Consider the following 20,043-nt stretch of genomic DNA (forward strand, 5'->3'; position numbering starts at 1 on the left):
TCTTGCCTCTCCAAATACACTTGACAATTTCCCTTTTGATCTCTTTGAAAATGAATTTGGTATCTGTATTGATTGCATTGAACATGTAGATTGCTTTTTGTAGGATTGTAATTTTCACAATAATAAGTCTTTCTATCTAGTAACAGGTCACCTTTTTCCATTTCTTCAGGTCTTTTACTGAGTCTTGCAGAAATGTTGTATTGGTCTTTTGTATCTCTAGTTACGTTCACTCTTGAGGATCTCAAATTTATGGTTGCCTAAATGATATTGTTTTCTCAGTGTCCTTCTCTGAGTTCTCTTTGTTACTATAGTGGAATCCCACTGATTTTGAATACTGATCTTGAATACTGACCTGCCACTCTACTGAACTGGCCTACTAGCTCTAACAGTTTAGTTGTTGTCTTTGGGGTATTTTGGTGTACACATATCATCTGCATATAGTGGTAGTTTAACCATCTCTTTACCAATATGGATGCATTTTATTTCCTTCTATTGTCATATTTCCCTGGCAAGCATTTCCAATACAATATTGAATAGAAAGGGTGACAGTGGACATTATTGTGTGGTCCCTGTTTGCAAGGAAAATACTTTTACTGTTTCTCCATTGAGAATGATGTTGCCTCTTGGTTTTACATACATACTTTTCACTGTTGTTCTTGTTTTAGTTATGTATGGTTGAGTCATTTACAACTCATAGCTCCCCTATGCACAACAGCTCTGAACCCTGTATCATCTTGAACAAACCTTATTTTCTTGGATTCACTTTCCCCCATTACTCCAGTCACTCAATCAATTTATCTCATCAAGGGTATTTGCCTCCTGCACTGTCCATGTTGAGGAAATTCCCTTATATTCCAATTTTTCTGAGTTTCTTTATTAGGAAAGAGTTTTGGATTTTGTCAAGCACCTTTTCTACTTTAATTGCTAAGATCCTATGGTTCTTTTAATTTACTTTGTTAATATACCGAATTACATTGATTGTCTCTCCTATGTTGAACCATCCTTGCATATCTGATAAGAATCTTACTTGGTCATGATAAGTATTTTTTTATGTCCTTTTGGATTCTATTGGCTAGGATTTTGTTTAGGATATTTGCATCTACATTAATGAGATATATTTGTGTTTTTCTTTCTTTGCAATATCTCTCTGGTTTTGTTATTAGGATTATGCTTGCTTCAAAGAATGACTCTGCAAGTGTTCCTTCTCTTTCAATTTTTTGAAATAATTTAAGTAAAATTAGTGATATATCCTCTTTGTTTAGAATTCAGCTGTAAAGCCATCAGGTCCAGGGTTTTTTTATGGGGACATATTTTTATGACTTGATCAATTTTTTTCTTTTTTAATATGTCTGTTCAAGTGTTTTATATCTGTCCTTGTCAATCTGAGTAGGGCATGAATGTCCATTTCATCTAGGTTTTCAAGTTTATAAGAGTATAGCTTTTCACACGATTTCAATATTATCAGTTCACTTTCATCTGGTTCTGCTGTGATGTCATGTCTATAATTTCTTGAGTTATCTGTGTCCTTTCTCTCTCTCTGTCTCCCCCCTCCCTATCCCTCTCCCTCTCTCTCTCCCCCTCTCTTCTCCCTCCCCCTCTCTCCCTCTCTCTCTCTTCTTTTGTTAAGTTTGCCAGCAATTTGTCAATTTTACTGACCTTTTAAAAAATCAGCTCCTGGTCTTACTGATGGTTTTAATTGTCGAGATATGTCCTATTTCCATACCTTTTCAATCTATATACAGAACAGAGGCTGTGATGTATGAGGAGGAATGTAGCACCATAATTGGAGGAACATTCATCAACAACTTGGTTTATGCAGATGACACAACTCTTCTTGCTGAAACTGAGGAGGACCTGAAATGATTGCTGCAAAAGGTCAAGGACTGGATTGAACCTCAACTTCAAGAACACAAAGATTCTCACCACTGGGCTGATTGACAGCAATATTATAGTGAAGAGATTGAGATTGTGAACAGTTTTAGTTTACTTGGCTCCACAATCAACTCTCTTGCTACCAGCAGCCTGGAAATGAAGAGAGAGAATGCATTGGGAAAATCAGCTGTTAGGGACCTCTCCAGAGTACTGAAGAGCAACAATGTCAGCCTGGAGACAGGTGCACTTATCCAGGCGATAGTCTTCACAATTGCTTGGTATACAGCAGAAAACAGAACAGTGACTAGGGATGATAGAGAACTGATGCCTATGAGCTGTGGTGCTGGAGAAGAGTATTGAGTATACCATAGACTGTCAGGAGAATAAACAAGTTAATCCTGGAAAGGGTGAAACCAGTTTGCTCCTTGGAAGCAAAGATTCTGAGGCTTTGTCTGACATACTTTGGGCATGTTATAAGAAGTGACCAGTTGTTGGAGAGGTAAATCATGCCTGAAAGGGTAGAGGAACAGCGCTAGAGAGGAAGACCCTCAATGAGATGGAATGATTCAGTTACTGGGATAATGAGGATAGTTGTGTCAGAGATAGTAAGGTTGACATAGGATAGAGCAGGTTTCAGGGCTATTGTACATAGGATCACTAAGAGTGCAAGTGACTCAATGGCACATAACAACAACAACAAACACGAGTGGTGTGGACCACCAGGAGAACAAACTGTCTTGGAAAGGATGCAGCCAGAGTGCTCTTTGGAGGCAAGAATGATAAGGCTTCACCTCACATACTTTGAGCATGCTGCTAGGATGGTCTATTCCTTGGAGAGGGACATGATGCTGGGAAGAGTAGATAATTGGTGAAGGAGAGGAGGACCCTCAACCAGGTAGAATGACACAGTGACTGCTGAAATAGGCTCTTGTGAGTCAGGAAGTGTGGTACAGGATAAAGTAGGGTTCAGATAATTTGTTCATAGGGTAGCAATGAGTTGTACTCAATGTGATGGCACCTAACAACAAGAAGTTATAGTGACTTGAAGGCACATACCAAGAACAAACAACCATGTACCATCTTACATTCTTGCCAGCAAGGGCCAGGATTTCAAACTTTCTCAAAAAATAAAGTTTGAATCTACCTGAGTAAACTATTGAATAGATTACTGAAGAGAGCATGAATTGTCAAAAGAACAACAAAATAACCAACAACAACAACAAACAAAAACAAGTCCCAAACGATAAAAACCACTCCAACATATCTTGGAGTAAGTGCAACCAGAGTGTTCCTTAGAGGCAAGGTTGGTGTCATTTCACATATTTTGGGCATGTTGTCAGGATGGACCAGTCCTTTGGAAAAGGCATCATGCTGTAAGCAAAAGAGAGGAAGCCCATAAAAAAGATAGATTGACACAATGATAACTACAACGGGCTTGATCATGGCACACATTGCAAATATGTCACAGGATGAGACAAGGTTCAGATCTGTTGCTCAAGGGGTTGTTCTAAGCTTTTGTTAACTCAGTGGCACTAACAATAATAAACAATTGTGAACATCTTTTCATATGTTCACTGACTGGTTTAAAATTCTTTTAAAAGTTCTTTTTGATGAAATATCTTTTCATGTCCTTTGCTCAATTTCAGCTGAGATGCTTGTTTTGTGTTGCTGGATTGTTGAAATTTTCTATATATTTTAGTGATATATTTCTATATAGTTTAGCTACTTTTATGTAACTTTATTAGGCATGCCATTTCAATGTTTTAAGATTTGGTCCTATCATTTGATCCTTTTCTTTAATTTCTATAATTTTCTTCCAGGATTTATAGTTTTAAGTTTAATATTTTGGGTTTTAATTCATTTTGAGTTATTTTGTGTATTAAGACTCCTCTTTTATTTTTCTGCAGGTGGGTATGTAGTTTTCCAAAATCTGTTTAACTTGCATTGAGTAAACTTTAATTGCTTCTTGGAGATCATTGTTATCGTGTATCATCGAGTCAGAACCAATCCATAGCTGACCCTTCAGCAGGTTTTCAGAGAAAGTTAATTGCATGGAAGGAGATTGTTGTTGTAAGGTGCTATCAACTTGAGTATGGTTCATAACAACTCTATGAGCAACAGATCTGAACCCTGTCCTTTGTCATCTTCACCATCTACAACACAGTTAAGCCCATTGTCACACTCACTGGGTCAGCCCAGCTCATTGAGGGTCTTCTCTTTCATTGATCATCCACCTTTCCAAGCATGATATCTCTTTCCAAGGAATAGCCTCTCCCAAAATGTTAGATGAAATTTTACCATCCTTGCCCCCAAGAAGCAGTCTGGCTGTACTTTTTCCAACATATAACTAATTTTTTTTAAGTCCATAGGTTAGTCAGTACTCTTCATCAACACCACAATTCAAAGACATTAATTCTTATTCTGCCACCCTTATTCACTGTCCAACTCTCAGAAGCATACCATGTGATTGAAAAGACTATGGCCTGAATTAGGTGCATCTTTGTCCTCAAACTGGCATGATTGCTCCTCCTTAATGAGGAAAGATTGCTGATAGCAGACTTTTCCAATGCAGTACATATTCTGATCCAGAATTGACCCACAGCTGACCATCTACCAAAGTTTCAGAGGCAGTAAATTGTAAGGGAGGATTTGAATTGCATGCCTTTGGGATTGCAGTGCAGCTTCTTACCACTAAGCCACAAAAGCTCCTTTATTAGAGTACTGAAATACAATTAATATGAAGAAGCCTCTGCAATATTTGGCATATCTTCAAGATTAAAGGTATTATTGTGAGCTAATCAGCTTCCTGTGCCTAAAGGATATGAATCATTACTCCTTGGTTGTTTGGGAGGTCTAGATTCTTGTTACTAAAACTATGACCCCTGGCAATTATTAAAAATTTAGAATCTTATAATCTATTCCAACAATATTGATCAAATTCAAGAAAACAATACTCACGGGTAACTCATATGCACATCATTTTGGAAAAGCAGTGCTCCAGTTGACATTTAATGGCTCTATTAGTTAATTTCCATACTTCTCTAAAACAGGATTATCTTGTGATGCAGTTATTATAAATACAGTCTAGAATAGAAGGGGTTAAACACATAAGCCTGACCTCACATGTCCGTTATTAGGTCACTTAATGAATTAAGTGATATCCCAGAAAGATTGTTCCATGCCTATAATTCTTTATTCAAGTGAGGTGACATTCGAGTACTATTTATTTAGATAGCTTCAGACTCTTTACTTTGTATAAAAGTAGAATCATCTTTTTGGATATTTAAGGAAACTTGCACTACTAGCTCACACATTTTTCTGTCTTTAACCCTTAACTGATTTTTTTCATTCGTGCCCTTTTTATTTTTATTAAAAACGAGAACATTGAACCTTCCTCACCGAAACGTCTCTTTTCTGCTTAGAATACATATTGGTTTTGTCTCTTGCTTTCCACACCGTCCAAGTGAGTTTGTATGAATGGACAACAGCGCCAGAAAGAAAAGACGAGTAGGTAAAGGGATGTGTAGGTATAGAGAACCCAATGCCAAAACAGAATTTACATTTAATGGGGGCACTGGTTCTTATAATCTTCATCGCCCAAACAATGAATGAAGCTTTAGAGAGATAATCAGAAGTGACAGATGCTGCCACACCCTAGACTGACTGAGGTCCCTACAGTCATAACTACTATGCTGTGGTCCAGAGAGCAGGAAGCTGCTTAAAGCAATGACAAGCAAGGAAGGCAAGCGTGCCAGGAGGTGCCCAAGCACATTCCATCCACACCAGCGAGAACTGGCACGCGCTTCCCCGCAGAGATCATTGTGTGTGGGAAGGCAGGCTGAGCGAGGGCGCACTCCCATCCCACACCTGCCTGCACAGGGGCAGGGGACCCGCACGAGCTCCTCCAGCCGGGAGCGCCTTCGCGGGAGTCGTGTGTATCAGCCAGCGCGTGTGCGTGAGGAGGAGAGCAAAGACGTGATTACTTCAGAATTTATTTAAGGGTCGGTGGAAACCACTGCAGCAGCTTTCAGGGGAAGCCCTTGTTCCAGAGGAAGAGGAGGTGCGGCTGGCGAGGAGGGAGGGGGCGGAGGAGGAGTAGCAGCATCCACCCGAGGGAAGTGAGGAGACAAGATGCTGTAGCTTCCTCCAGGCTCCCAGCAGGTTGGTTCTCCCTGCCAACTGATGCAAGCAGAAGCCGGCTTGCAAAGAGGCTGGGAGGGGAGACTGGGTGTGCAGGGCTGGCTGTTTGCCTTTCTGGGGAAGAAGCGCCTCCTTCAAGTGCAAGAAGACATTCTAGAGCAAATAGCTTGGGGGTGGAGGGGAGCAACAAGGGGAAGTGTCCTGATTCCCATATCTCTGGGGAATCGCTTCCTTTTAGCTTTCCAGCTCCTGGCGTTTAGCCATCAACTCCAGAGGGTCTTGGGGTGTGGAGGACTGGGTGGAGAACTTCCCCTTCCTCATAATCCTCATGCTATTCGCTCACATAGGGTGGCCCGAACGCTCGGTTAAGTTGCAGAAAGTGATCCCGAGTCCCGCGTCCGGGTTCTGCGCCCTGGGGTCTCCAGCAGCATGCAAGTAGCAGAGGCGGTTCGGGCAAAGGGGCCGCTGCTGCTTTAAGAGCCGCCTCCCCCTCTCCTCGGTTTGAGAATGGTCTGAACCAAGCTCTGCTTCCCAAAGCAAAATTTGTAATATGCCATTTTTCCGATGGGCTCTTCTCCTCTTGGCTGCTGACGGAGCCGCTGGAAGATGCCGAGTGGCTGCCGCGCCACCGAGCCGGGGCACGTTCCGGGAGGGCGCAGGGCCGCGCGCGTCTCTCAGCCACCTTTCTGCTCTCCTTACTAGGGCAATGGTCCAGCGCCGGGCGTGAGCTGCCCCTCTCAGCCAGCCGGAGACTGCAGCTGTCATTGATCTGTAGAAGCAGCAGGACCCGAAATTACAGGCATTAGGTACAGAAACTATTGAACTTTGAGGGGTTCTCATCTTCCTTATTGTTATTTTCTTATGGAATTTTTTTTTAAAAACCACCTCCTCCTGGCCCCACCCCGCCCCCAGGGAAGATGAGATGCAAATTTCTCTTTGGCAATTACTGTAAGGTACCCTTGGGTTTCCACCACCCCCATCCCTTCTCCGCTTTCTCTGCCTCCTTTCCATTTGACTCTCCCGTTGTTGGGCAGGTTGAGGAATTTTAGTATGGAAATTATGAAGTCAACTTCTTCAGGTTGGTGGTGGGGGTGTGGCTGAGAGATCGCTGTCCAGCAGTGTGGGGTGAGAGGAGGCTTTGGCCATAGGTAGATGCAATGGGTTAAAGAAAGTGCAAAATGCTTCCATTAGAGCTGCTAATAATGTTTCTGAGGACAGAGGGCAGGGATTTCAAAGAAGAATATTCATGCAATGAAATCACACAATGGCTAGGATTTCTCTTGCTGAATTACTCCCAGAGGTTTAACTAAGGTGGCGCTTAGGTGGTTCTTAAGACTGCATCTTTGTAAGAGAAACTAACTATAGAGAATGATTGCATCTTTGCCTCCAGTAGTGTCTAAACCCTAGTGATCTCTTTAATTAAAATGATTCAATGACAGACCAAAAAAAAAAAAAAAAAGGAAAAGCCTTTTGGCTCTGTTATATGTGAATAGGTGCTGCTTGTAAAGGCACATATTGCTAAGGAACACACTGAATCATGAGAGCCATTGGGTAATGACTCCGGTGGGCATCAAAACTTTTATTTTGAAATCTGAGGGATTTAGAAGACAGTCAAGGTTATGTGCTAAGAATAAGGGAGTTGGTTTGCCTGATATAAATTCTTCAAGCTGAATTTAAGCACTCAGCTAATTAAGCCAACAAAATTCACTAATTTCATTCTTTCGAAACAAAATAACACGGTCTAGAACTGGGTCTTCAACCATTGGGTAATTTAATGAATTTGTCCAGAGATGATGATTAGCATTATACGTCTGATTGACTTTGGGGAGGGGTGATGAAAGGGCAAGTGTCAAAGCAAACTATTACTATTCTACTAGTTTCTAAAGAATTAAATCATGCAATGCATTTGTTAATATTGAAAAGGAGTGTAAAAGTTAAAACTGGTTTATTTGAGTGAAATACACTTAGACTTTAAGTGAACAGCATTTTCTGAGCCAGACAAAAAGCCTCATATATCTATCATCCAAGGGACTGTTTAACTCTTACGTTGAGTGCATATTTTAAAAGTTTTTAATTCCCAAAATGTGTACTTACAAGATCATTAACTGATACTACTTCTTAAGGATTATGTAGATAATTTGGAAATTTATATTGGATAGACTATGAAAACTAACCTTATTAAGGAAAGTATAATTTTTTTGTAGATTGAGGTTTTTGTTTTTTTTTTTTTTTCTTTCTAATTGTGTCTGGAATACTTTTGCTTAATCATTTGGGCTTACTGTTTGTGGGAGTATTTTCTAAGTAACTCTCATCACATTGTTTAATTTTAGTGTAATCAAATTTGGTGAGTTTAGAAGTACCTAATAATATTAAACATTAAGTTATGGAAGCAGAATGAGTCATAAAGGATGAATATACATTCTGCCAAGATGAATGTTGGTAGCTTTGTAATAGATATAAATACTAGACTATATAAGTGTACTTCATATTTTCACTGTGTGTTCTTAGTATGCTTACAATGAATTTGTTAAAGAAAAGAAAAAGATCTAAATTCATTACTCTCTCTATGTAAGAGAAAATTGAAGTTCTGAGAAGTCATGTGACTTGCCTTGGTTCACATGCTTCAAGAAAGACTGATCAAGCGCTCAAATAAGTTTGTTCTGAATATGTATTTATTCAGTTTTTAAAAAATCTATACAGCTGTTCATCATAGCATGTTCCAGATGACCAAATCAAAGATGAAGTGCCCAAAGTATGTGAATGTCTAATGCCTTAGGGTGATGACACATGTTAGAATTTAGATGACACATTCAGGTATTCATTACAGTTATGCTTTTCCTTGAATTTAAAGTTATTGTAAGTAATTTAGGGGAGAAAAGCTAGTAACTTTCCTTTAAGGGTAAATGCTTTAAAATGAAGATTTAGGACTGTTAAGAGTCACTTTAAATCACAAACTTTTGTGGTTTATTGGCACCAAGTGCTCCCATTTCTCTTCCTATTATGGAGTCATGGTCTTTAGTGAGAAAAAGAAACACATTGGCTCCTGTTAATCCAGTGTAATGCAGTTGTCAATATATGGATTCCACCCGTGACTTGTGAAAGAAATATTTTAAATATTCAAATATGTTGGAACTTTTAAAATTTCCAGTTGGTTTTAATTTAATGTAAAGAATATTTGTAGCAGTTAGAGTCTGTTTCTCTCTGCTTTAGGTCTTGAGTGAAAATCTAAATAAGGAAAATTGATCAGATGATGAATAATAATAGTAGAAATTGTATGTGTGTGTGTGTGATATTATGCATATGTTGTGTAAGTTTCTTTAAATGTGTTTTACACGTTTACACTTGCTATTTATTTTAGAGTGAATGAGAAATTAACCCAAGTTCCTGCTTTCAGTTAGCTCATTGTGTTTGTGATAAAATTCATCCCTTTCCATTCTTTTTATTAACCAAGCTTATAAGTCACAAAATACTTTCATTTTGTCTTTGAGAAAACTTTTTCCAAGTTAACAGTGGACCTTGATAAAATCATCCCCGATACTTTAATTTTTCCACTCAATTACTAAGTTTATGTGAAAAATCGCATAGAATAATTAACTCTTGAGCTGTTGTTGTTTTATTGGTAGGTGCCATTGAGTTTAATATGACCCTTAGTGACCTTATAAACAACAGATCTGAACTCTGTTCTTTCCTGTGCCATTCTCATATTCCTGACATATTAGAGCCCATTAGGGCAGTTACTGTGTCAATCTACCTGGTCAAAGGTCTTCTTCTCCTTCTCTGACTCTCTACCTTTCTGAGCATCATGTCCCTCTCCTAGGAATACCCCCTCCTCAGCAACAGGCCAAAAAGTTTATGAGGCAAAGCCTCATCATCCTTGCTCCAAAGAGCACTCTGGCTGCACCCTTTCCAAGACATGTGTGTTTGCTCTTTTGGCACCCCATGGGTTGTTTAGTGCTCTTCTCCAACACCACAGACATTAATTCTTCTGTCATTTTTATTCATCGTCCAGCTTTCAGATGCATAGCAAGTGATTGCAAAGACCATAGACTGAATCAGATGTACCTTAGTCCTCAAACTGACATCATTACACCTGAATAGCTTGGGGAGGTCCCTAACTGCATATTGACAAATCCCGAGCTGTTAAATCTTGACCTTTTGTCAAAAGTGTCATGAGAAATATTTTTCCCCAGGACAGGACCGTCAATTACAAAGAACGTTCTTGGATAAACATGCAAACTAGTCTTTCTCCACATTGTTGTTGTTGTGTACCATCAAATCAGAACCAACTCATAGCTTACTCTCCAGTGGGTTTTCATAGGCAGTAAATTGCACAGGAAGAGATAGCTCATTCTTCTCTGATGGAGTGGCTGGTGGCCTCGAACTATGTTTCTTCAAAGCCAAGTATTCTAATAACTCTTAGTCTCAGTACATCAATGGAAATTGAGATGGGTTTGACTTTTTTCTTTTTAAACATTTAAAAATTATTTAAAAAATAAAATTAGATAATTTATGATCTTTAAAATGGCATATTGTACGCCAATATTGCATGTTTTGTCTATTTTAAATTAATGATTTAAGAAATTCTGAATAGTTGGAAGTTTACAGCTTACAACTGAGATGTCAAGTTGCTACATTAGCTATAACAATTTGTGGCATCTGTTTTTTGAAATATTTGAAAGAAAGTTGTTGTTGTTGTTATGTGCCGTCGAGTCGCTTGCGACTCATAGCGACCCTATATGTACAACAGCCCTAAACTCTGCTCTGTCCTGTGCCAATCACACTGTCTCTGACACTCCCATCCCTATTATCCCAGTCACTGAATCAATCCACCTCATAGAAGGTTAGTTTGTATTATTTAGATGGGACACACACAATGTAGGTAACACAGGAATTTTTTGTAATTTGTTGTTTTTAATTACTGTTCAGTCCAGCACAACACATAGTGACCTGATGAACAAAATAAACTAAATAAATTTATGTACCTTAGTGTCGGTTTTATAAAAAAAAAGTCTAATTCAGTCACTATTACTCCACCTATTCTGTATATGTTATTGTTGTTATTTTGTGTTTTGTCAAGTTGGAACTGGCCCATAGCTCGTGCTCTAGTGAGTTTTCAGAGGCAGTTAGTTGCATGAGACTCTGTGTACCTTCATTATTGCAGGACAGCTTCTTGCCACTAGGGCACCAGAACTCCCTATACATCTGTGGAATCATGAAGAGAGCATAATAAAGTTAAAAAGGGAGGAATTCTAATGTCAAGAAGATTGAAACTAATTTGTGTGAAACAAAAAAGGAAGTAAAAATTGATTATTATAGAAAATAAATCACTTGTGGATTTTCTAAATAAAGATGAATCATTGGCTCTTGTAATTATTAAAGTAATTTTTAAAATTATATACTTACTACCTCTAAGTTCCAGACATTGCACTTGCTATTAACAATATAATAACAAATAGGGGTAAAAAAAGTGATATAATTTTTAAGGAACTGTAAACTTGCAGGGAATGATAGATAATAAATTAATGATGTAATTATAAATTAAATTAGAGGAGATAAACAACGGAAAACTCTTATGTGGTGAAGTCAAGCGTATTTTGTAGTTAGAAGATAAATTCATTGCCATGAGGAAGAGATATACTGTATACTGGAGGTCAAAACATCTAGGAGTGGGTTAACAGGTGGGGGAAAACAGAAAGGGTAACTGATGAGCTTCAAAGAGTTTAGTGAACTGAGCGCTAAGAGACATTTTTGGAAATTACTTTCTCCTAAGATTTCCCTCTTCTTTTTTTAAGCAATGATGTGTGAAGTGATGCCCACGATTAACGAGGACACCCCAATGAGCCAAAGGGGGTCCCAAAGCAGTGGCTCAGACTCAGACTCCCATTTTGAGCAGCTGATGGTGAATATGCTAGATGAAAGGGATCGTCTTCTAGACACCCTTCGGGAGACCCAGGAAAGCCTCTCCCTAGCCCAGCAAAGACTTCAGGATGTCATCTATGACAGAGATTCACTCCAGAGGCAGCTCAATTCAACCTTACCACAGGTATGCTTCCTGAAATCAGTTTTCCATTATACTTGAGTGTGATAAATCTTAAATATGTTTTAATTTATCTGTATTCTTGTGAACTGTTTTAAAAGATAAGATATACTTGTTTTACAAAAAATAAGGACAGCTAATTATTTCACAGGAAACTTTGTTTCACAGAAAATTGTTGTGATACTTTGGGGATGGAGGGAGTGAAACAGAAGTTGCGATCTGGTCTTTTCCTGTGTGTTTGATGTGGGTACGAAATCAATTGTTGGTCAATTTTAATCACTGGAATGGGACGACAAGTAGTTTTCTTTCTTTACATCTGAAAAATAATTACGATATTTGGAGATAACTTAGTTTCCATTTCTCAATTGTGTGTTGTCTGCCTTTGGAAATACTACAAGTATGGGAGTCTACTGTGAAATGATTTACTCATTATTTGCTTTTAAAAATACCTAAAAATTCTTTAAAAGACTTGGTGTTACTTTCCCCTCATATAAATATTTTCCAATTTATTTTTATTATTAAAATTTTGGAAATTGCATCAGACTTAATCTTAGAACCTTGTTGGAACTTTCAGAAATTTTATAAAAAATAATTATGCTAAGGGTAAAAGTTCATTTACTTACTTAAAACTGGTATAATTGTGTTTTAGTATGAGAAAAAAAAAACCCATATCATCACCTAAATGAATGGTTTTCTTTTAAATGCAAGTTTGACATTAAGACAAATATAGAGAATGTTGAAGAGTTGTCTTCTCTCTATAGCTATGTTTTAAACAAATATCTTTTCATAATTGTCTAAAAATATACCATGCAACTTGATAGCATATTAAACTAAGCTTTGTTATTAAGTCATAGTATGATATTGAAAGGTTTCTGACTCCCTTGGTAGCTTACTGGTAAGGAGTTGAACTGTCAACCTGAAGGCATGAATCCACCAGCTGCTCCTTTGCAGAAGAATATTTACTGTATCTAAAAACCTCCTAAAGGGTCAGCTATGAATCTCTTTGCACTCAAAATTGTACACAACCACCAAAGCTACAACAGAAAATAATTATCTAGAACGCTCTGCCATATTTTCAGTAGGTAATTTTGCAATCCTGTGCGGATAACTGCTGATCCAGTCCCTTTCCGTTTTAGTCAATTTGTCTGTTTTACCAATAAAATACTATTTCTAATAACTCATCTGCACTGCTTACTTACAAAGAATCTGTTGATTTCTTTAAAAGGATTAGAAGATAACTGTAATAACTTCAAAATTGATAGTTTTCAAGCTGGACATTATAGTCTCTAAAGTTATTTTTCCACAAAACAACTTCTAAATCTATCACTCTCTCATGAGAGTTGATGAACACTGTTATTAAAGTGGGTCTTCAGAAGCAATAACCTTACTTCACATGTAAGCATTGAATTATTTTTTTTCTGAGTATTGTAGCCCCATAAAGAAGCCTATGATTAAATCAGATACTTTGTGCACTAAGTCAGTAGGCAACTGAAGTTTCTAATTGAGTTTAATTGCTACACGGTGTTCTCATTTTCCCCTACCTGAGGGTCTAAGAATCAAAGTCTAGCTCTTTTTGCAAACTGATTTTTTACTTCTAAGTATAGAACAATGAAAGTATGCCTTTCACATTCATTTTATATTTTATCCAAGTCTGACAATATCAGTTTGAACCTTTACCCTGTAAAATATTTCATGAATACTTTCCTTAATTCAAACAAAAGGTTGATGATTATGTAGGAATGTTTGAAACATATTATCTTATTTAGGATAAGATAATTTGAAGGGGAAAGGTAAAAATTAGAAAAGAGTTCCATATGCAACTACATGTCATAGATTTATCCTTAAAAGTAAAACATTGACAACTGTTGAATACTAGAAATTAATAGCATAATGTCCTCTAAAATGTTGTTTTGATTTTCAATTCACTGGTGCACAATCTCTTATTCATATATCTGGGAGGTCAGTTATGTTTAAAAATTCATTATTTTCTGTATATATTACTGAATATTGTAAATCATTCCTCCAGAAGAATTCTGGAAATTATCCCATAATGAAATACATTCCTTCCTGATGATAATTCTCAAATATTCCTATTGCCTGGAAAGAGAAAAAATAAAGACTAGAGATAGTTTCATGCTAGCTCAGATGTGGTTTTGCTACCAGTTAATTTTTCTACATCCTTGCAAATAAAATACCAGTTTTCAGAGTGTATGGGTTTTGGAATTCTTGGGTTGTAATTTTGAGCCTGTGCAGTTAGATGAATGAATTTTCTCTTGGTTCTATAAATATTTTGATGCATCTCTTTTAATGTTTATTTACACTTTTTCTAATAAATATTTGAGTATCCCTAGTGATCGACAGCTCATTAAAGACAGTAATTATCCTGCTCATTTTTAACATAAAGAATTTAATAGTCTCATCTGTATCATTAGGGAGCTATGGTAGCTCAGTGGGAAAGAATGACTGCCAAATAAAGGTATGTGTTTAAATCCATCACCTGCTCTGCAGGACAGAGATGAGCACGCTCCTCCCATGTGATTTGCTGCCTCTGAAAACCGCTGGAGCATCAGCTGTGGGTCAGTTCTGACTCCACAATACGTAACAGCAACAACCATTTGTACCATTAAAGCTATATGTCTTCTGCAAGTAATAGGGAGATAGTCTTTCTTTTTTATTTGGTGCATTTGAACCCATCTGATTATTTTTAATTAACTGGCATTGTACTTGCATTAATTTAATCGCATTTGATACATACCTGCAAAGAGGGAGTGACTGCAACAAACCCGAGTTTTTGAGGTGGAAATAAAGCATATGGAATTAAAAAATTATGACAGTAAAATAAAAAAAATTGTTTTAACAGAATATAGCTTGAAACCAAGGGCAAACTTTTTGACATATGATGTTTTCTATTGTCTATATAATATTTTTAAGGAACCCTGGTGACCCAGTGGTAAGGAGCTGTACTCCCAATCCAAAGGAAGACTTTTAGAACCCACAAGCTGCTCTGAAGGAGAAAGACAGGCAATCATTTACCATGTGGTTTGCTGCCTCTGAAAATCCACTATACAGCCAGCTATTGGTGGATTACAACTCCACAGTACATATCAACAACAACATATCATACTTTTAGGCATTGATACTTGGCAAGTTACTCCTTTAAGGCAATCTGATAAAGTAGTGCATTGCAGGTTATATTGCTAACCTCAGATCAAAGTTTGAATTCTCCAATTATTTTTAGGGAGAAAGATGGGCACACTATTCTTGTTAAGATTTATATCAGAAACCAGATGTAAGATGGCTAAGAGGCAGAATATAGAACACTTTTATATACTGGTGCTTGGGTTTGGCCTTTATGAACAAATGCAGGGATGATTTTAATAGCCTCAAATAGGTTTATTAAGGAGCTTTAGTGGCTAGCCTGTTAAGCAAACTTGATCATCGAAACTGGGGATGGCTCAAAGTGTTTACTGCAGAAGGTCAAGGACTGCAGCTTTCAACATGGATTGCATTGCAACATCAAGAAAACCAAGATTCTCATCATGGGGCTAGTTGGCAGGTTCAGGTTAAATGGAGAAAATAATGAGGTTGTTGGCAATTTCATCTTATTCAGATGCACAATCAACATTCTTGGCACTAGTAGTCAGGAAATAAAAGGTGAGTTGCTTTAGGAAAGTCAGCTGTCAGAGACTTCTCCAGAGTGCTAAGGAGCAAGGATGTCACTCTAGAAACCAGGATGCACTGGGGCCAAGCTATGATTTTCTCAATCATTTTCTATGCATCCGAGAGTTGGATAGTGACTAATAAGGGCAAAGAAGAATCAATGCCTGCTGTTGTGGTACAGGATATATTTATTGGACATTCCATAGAGAATAAACAAGTCTGTTCACAGGAGAGTGAAATCAGATTACTACTTGGAGTCAAAGACTGTGAAACTCCATGTCACTTATTTTTCATATGTTGCCAGAATGGACCAGTCCTTAGTGAAGGACATCATGCTTGGAAGAGTAGAGGGCCAGCACAGGAGAGGAAGACTCATTTCATCAACTCGACAGCACATAACAACAATGACAGTGACTAGTAGGGGGCTCTGATAGTATAGTCCATAAGGAGGTGAATTGCCTACTCACAGGCCACGTTTCTCTGGCACGTTGTACCTACCAGCAGCATTTCAGAGAGTTGAGAGACTAGTGTGTTCCATGTTCCGTATCTACTGAAAGGTCAGGGGCTTGAATGTACTAATTGCCCAAGGGAAGAAGATGACCAGAATCCTCTTGCTAAGATTTACAACCTTAGACATCTGATGGAGGGTTGTGGTGAGTCAGAGTCAACTAGATAGCAGTAGGTTTGCTTTCTTAGCTAACTATGCTGATTATTTTCTAACCACAGTATTTAGTCTTCAATTGTTATGTACTCTCGAGTCAGACCAACTCATAAGTGACCCCACACACACACACACCCCTAGTGTTTTCAGAGGTGGTAAATCACTTGAGGGGAGGTTGTCTATCTTTCTCCTGTTAAGCAGCTAGTGGATTTAAACTGTGGACCTTTGGATTGACAACATAACTTTTGGCTACTGAGCTACTAGAGCTCCCTGGTCTTTAATTATGTGTTTAGGTATATCTGTGTTTTAACAGTGTTCATAATTTCATATCATTTCACATATCCAGGTTGATGGACCTAAGGTTTCCATTTTGTTATCTACTTAGCTAATGCACATAGAAGTAGCCCTGGTGGTGTGGTCGTTAAAGTGCTTGACTACTAAGAGAAAGATTAACAATTAATATTCACTGCTACTCTGAGGAAGGAACGTCTACGATCTGCATGTCTCAAAACTGTGGCTGTGGGAAACCTATTAGGCAACTCCACTCTGCCCCAGGGAGTTGCTGAGTTGGAATCGACTCAATGACAGTGGGTTTGTTTTGTGTTGAATGCATATCCATCTTAACTTCAGACTCAGAATGCTCAAAATTCAGTCATCATTCATGTCCCAATCCCACTCAGAGTTTTTCCCTAATTAATCACCCTGAGCACTGGAAATTCTCATAAATGACATTTTCACCCTCATTTCTTAATTCAGTTACCATTGTGCCATACTGTTTTTGTCACCTCAATAATTATCAGATCTCACTTTCTCTTCCATTTCTTCAGCACTCATCCCTAAAATTTTTCTTTGCCTCAACTAGTAACACTGTATGCAAAGATAATCCTATCCTGTTTGTAGTTATAGTAAATACTAGAATATTCCAATCTTTTTTCCTTCATATATATCCATCTTTCTATCATTCCCCCTACCCCCAATGCTTTGCATGACTAACTTCTCATCCTACTTAAAATGTTATGTCTTCCAGGAAGTTTTTCCTAAACTCCAGAGCATTTCCTTTTTATTTTTATCATTATCCATATTATAAATTATCTGTTTATGTGGCTGTTCTGTTGAGGATAAGAGTAAAATCTTTTGTACCAGCAGATCAGCACACCCTCAGTGAAATAATTTGACATAAAACCTAAATTAAATATGTGTATTTTAAGTTAGAAAGTGCTGTAAACTGGAAATAGGAATATCTGGTTTATGTTTTGACTTATCTTACTGAATTGAGTCTGGACTTTAGATTTCTGTGCTACAAAAGTGATCAATAGGGTAGTTTGTGAGGATTAAAAAATCAATATAAAGGAATATTAAGTAATATGGTGGCCTAGTGGTCAGGAGTTGTGCTCTCAACCCAAAGACACATGGTTCAATTCCACAAGCTGCAGAAAGATGGGCAATGTCCTGTGTGATTTATAGACTCTGAAAACCCCCTGAAAGGTCAGCTGTAAATTGTTTCTAATTCAAAGCTGCTTAACAACACATTAAAAAGTAAGTTATGATGTATTATGTATAGAAATGCTTTGTTTCATCCAGAATGCAAAAAAGATAGGCTCAAGGATGTCAGGATCTTCGAAAATTGGCTTTTCTAGACATCGTGCTAGCCTCTGTTGGGAGCATAATCTCCAGCTACCTTAACCACAAGACACATGGTGTTGCAAATCATCAGTAGCTGTGGGGCCAATATAAACAGGGCACATTCCACACTGTGAGGGATGACAATGGTGGTGGAAAGATTGGGAAGACTCTGTGGTACTGCTGAGAAGAGATCATGGAAAGGTGTAACCAGAGATGGAGGTTAAAGGTTTTGCTTGCTAAATGATTGAAAAGAAGCTGGCTTGTAACCGCTCTAAGATAAAGTTTGCTGCATGATTGAGGAAATAAAAAACTTTTTGCGTTTGGGCTGCTCACCTGAACCTGGACTTTCACTAAGTGAGGAATTGTGTCTTGCTGTTAATCTGGTTTGAGATTAAACCTGGATTTGCATTGTGTGATATTCTTTCCCTTCCCACACCCCGTCCTGTTTTTATAATAATCCCCATTAACAGTGAGTAAAGTCTCTGAGTAAAGTTACAATGAACCTTGGACCTATCGATTGCTAGAAATAGGTGCAGGAACATGTGGCGTGTCTTGTCTGACCATCTAGGTCATTTGTATGGTACTAGCTCTGGGTGCCTAGGTGGTGAGAAACTGTAGTGTAATCCCAATGGCACAGGATTTGAATCCACCTGCTTCTCCAGGGGAGAAGATTGGAAAATCTCCCATGCAATTAAACTGCTTCTGAAAACCTGCTGGAGTGTCAGCTATTGATCATTTCTGACTCTGTGGTATACAGCAACAATAATATGTATAACATTGATGGAGAAAGTTCCCCTTTATGAAGTGGGTAGAAGTCAGATTCAGCTGCACTCACATTGCACCTGCTCCTTTTGTGGCTGATTCCTATGTATACATGTTGTTGTTGTGTACCCTCAAGTCAAAACCAGCCATAACTCACCTTCCAGATGTGAGCTTTCAGAGGCATGAGAGGAGATAGTCTGCAGAACAGCTGATAGCCTCCAACTGCATGCCTGCAGGATTGCAGCACAGCTTCTTTCCACTATGTGAGCTCTCTATGTGTGTGTGATTTATATTATTATATTATAGTATAGTATAGTATAGTATATCATATCATACCATATCATATCATTATATTAAATATTATATTACATTTTATGTATATATGTATGTATTGTATATATTAATGTATAATCATGACTCGATGGCACTTAACAAATAATAAATATTTTTTAAATTAATATGATTTTGGTCAAACATTATTTTTGTTGTTGTGTGCTTTAGAGTTACAACCGACCCATAGCTGGCCCTCCAGTAAATAACATGGTCAAATAAAGTCTTAAAAAATAAGTCAAATGCCTGTTAATTTTAAAGATGATTGTTGTTATTGTTGTTGTTATGTGCCATCGAGTCTCTTGTGACTCATAGTGACCCTATGTACAAGAGCCCTAAACGCTGTTCTATCTTGTGCCAACCTAGCCATCTCAAAAGTACTCATTCCCACCACTCCAGTCACAGAATCAATCCATCTTATCGAAGGTCTTCCTCTCCTTCCCGCCACTCCACTCTGCCAAACATGATGTCCCTCTCCAAGGACCAGTCCCTCCTTGCAAAATGCCCAAAGTATATCAGACGAAGCTTCAGAATCCTGACTCCAAGGTGCATTCCAGCTTCACCCTCTCCAGGACAAACCTGTTTGTTCTAGCAGTCCATGGCATATTCAACACTCTTCTCTAGCACCACAGCTCAAAAGCATCAATTCTATTTATATCATCCCCATTCACTGTCCAACTCTCTGATGCATAGCACGTAATTGCAAAGACTATAGCTCAGATCAGGCGCACCTTGGTCTCCAGCCTGACGTTGTTGCTCTTCAGTACTCTTGAGAGGTCCCTCACAGCTGACTTTCCCAATGCAATTTATCTCTTGATTTCCTGGCTGCTGTTTCCAAAAGTGTTGACTGTGGAGCCAAGTAAACTGAAACAGTTAACTATCTCAATCTCTTCACCATCCATACTGATGCTGCCAATTGGCCAGTGGTGAGAATCTTCGTTCTCTTGATGTTGATCTT

General features: G+C 38.1%; 1 protein-coding gene across 1 annotated transcript in view; it reads left to right on the forward strand.

Moving 5' to 3' along the window:
- The first annotated feature begins 6,714 nt into the window (after positions 1 to 6,714).
- Positions 6,715 to 20,043, forward strand: part of PPFIA2 (protein tyrosine phosphatase, receptor type, f polypeptide (PTPRF), interacting protein (liprin), alpha 2) — a 778,898-nt gene continuing 765,569 nt past the window's right edge. Inside the window, exons 1-2 of the mRNA XM_006882537.1 lie at positions 6,715 to 6,818; positions 11,805 to 12,055. Coding sequence (XP_006882599.1) covers positions 11,807 to 12,055 — 249 coding nt within the window. The 5' untranslated portion in view covers positions 6,715 to 6,818; positions 11,805 to 11,806. The remainder of the gene's footprint in view (positions 6,819 to 11,804; positions 12,056 to 20,043) is intronic.

Source organism: Elephantulus edwardii, unplaced genomic scaffold, assembly GCF_000299155.1.
Source record: "Elephantulus edwardii isolate Elephantulus edwardi_28Jun2011 unplaced genomic scaffold, EleEdw1.0 scaffold00021, whole genome shotgun sequence".
Classification (NCBI taxonomy): Eukaryota; Metazoa; Chordata; class Mammalia; order Macroscelidea; family Macroscelididae; genus Elephantulus; species Elephantulus edwardii.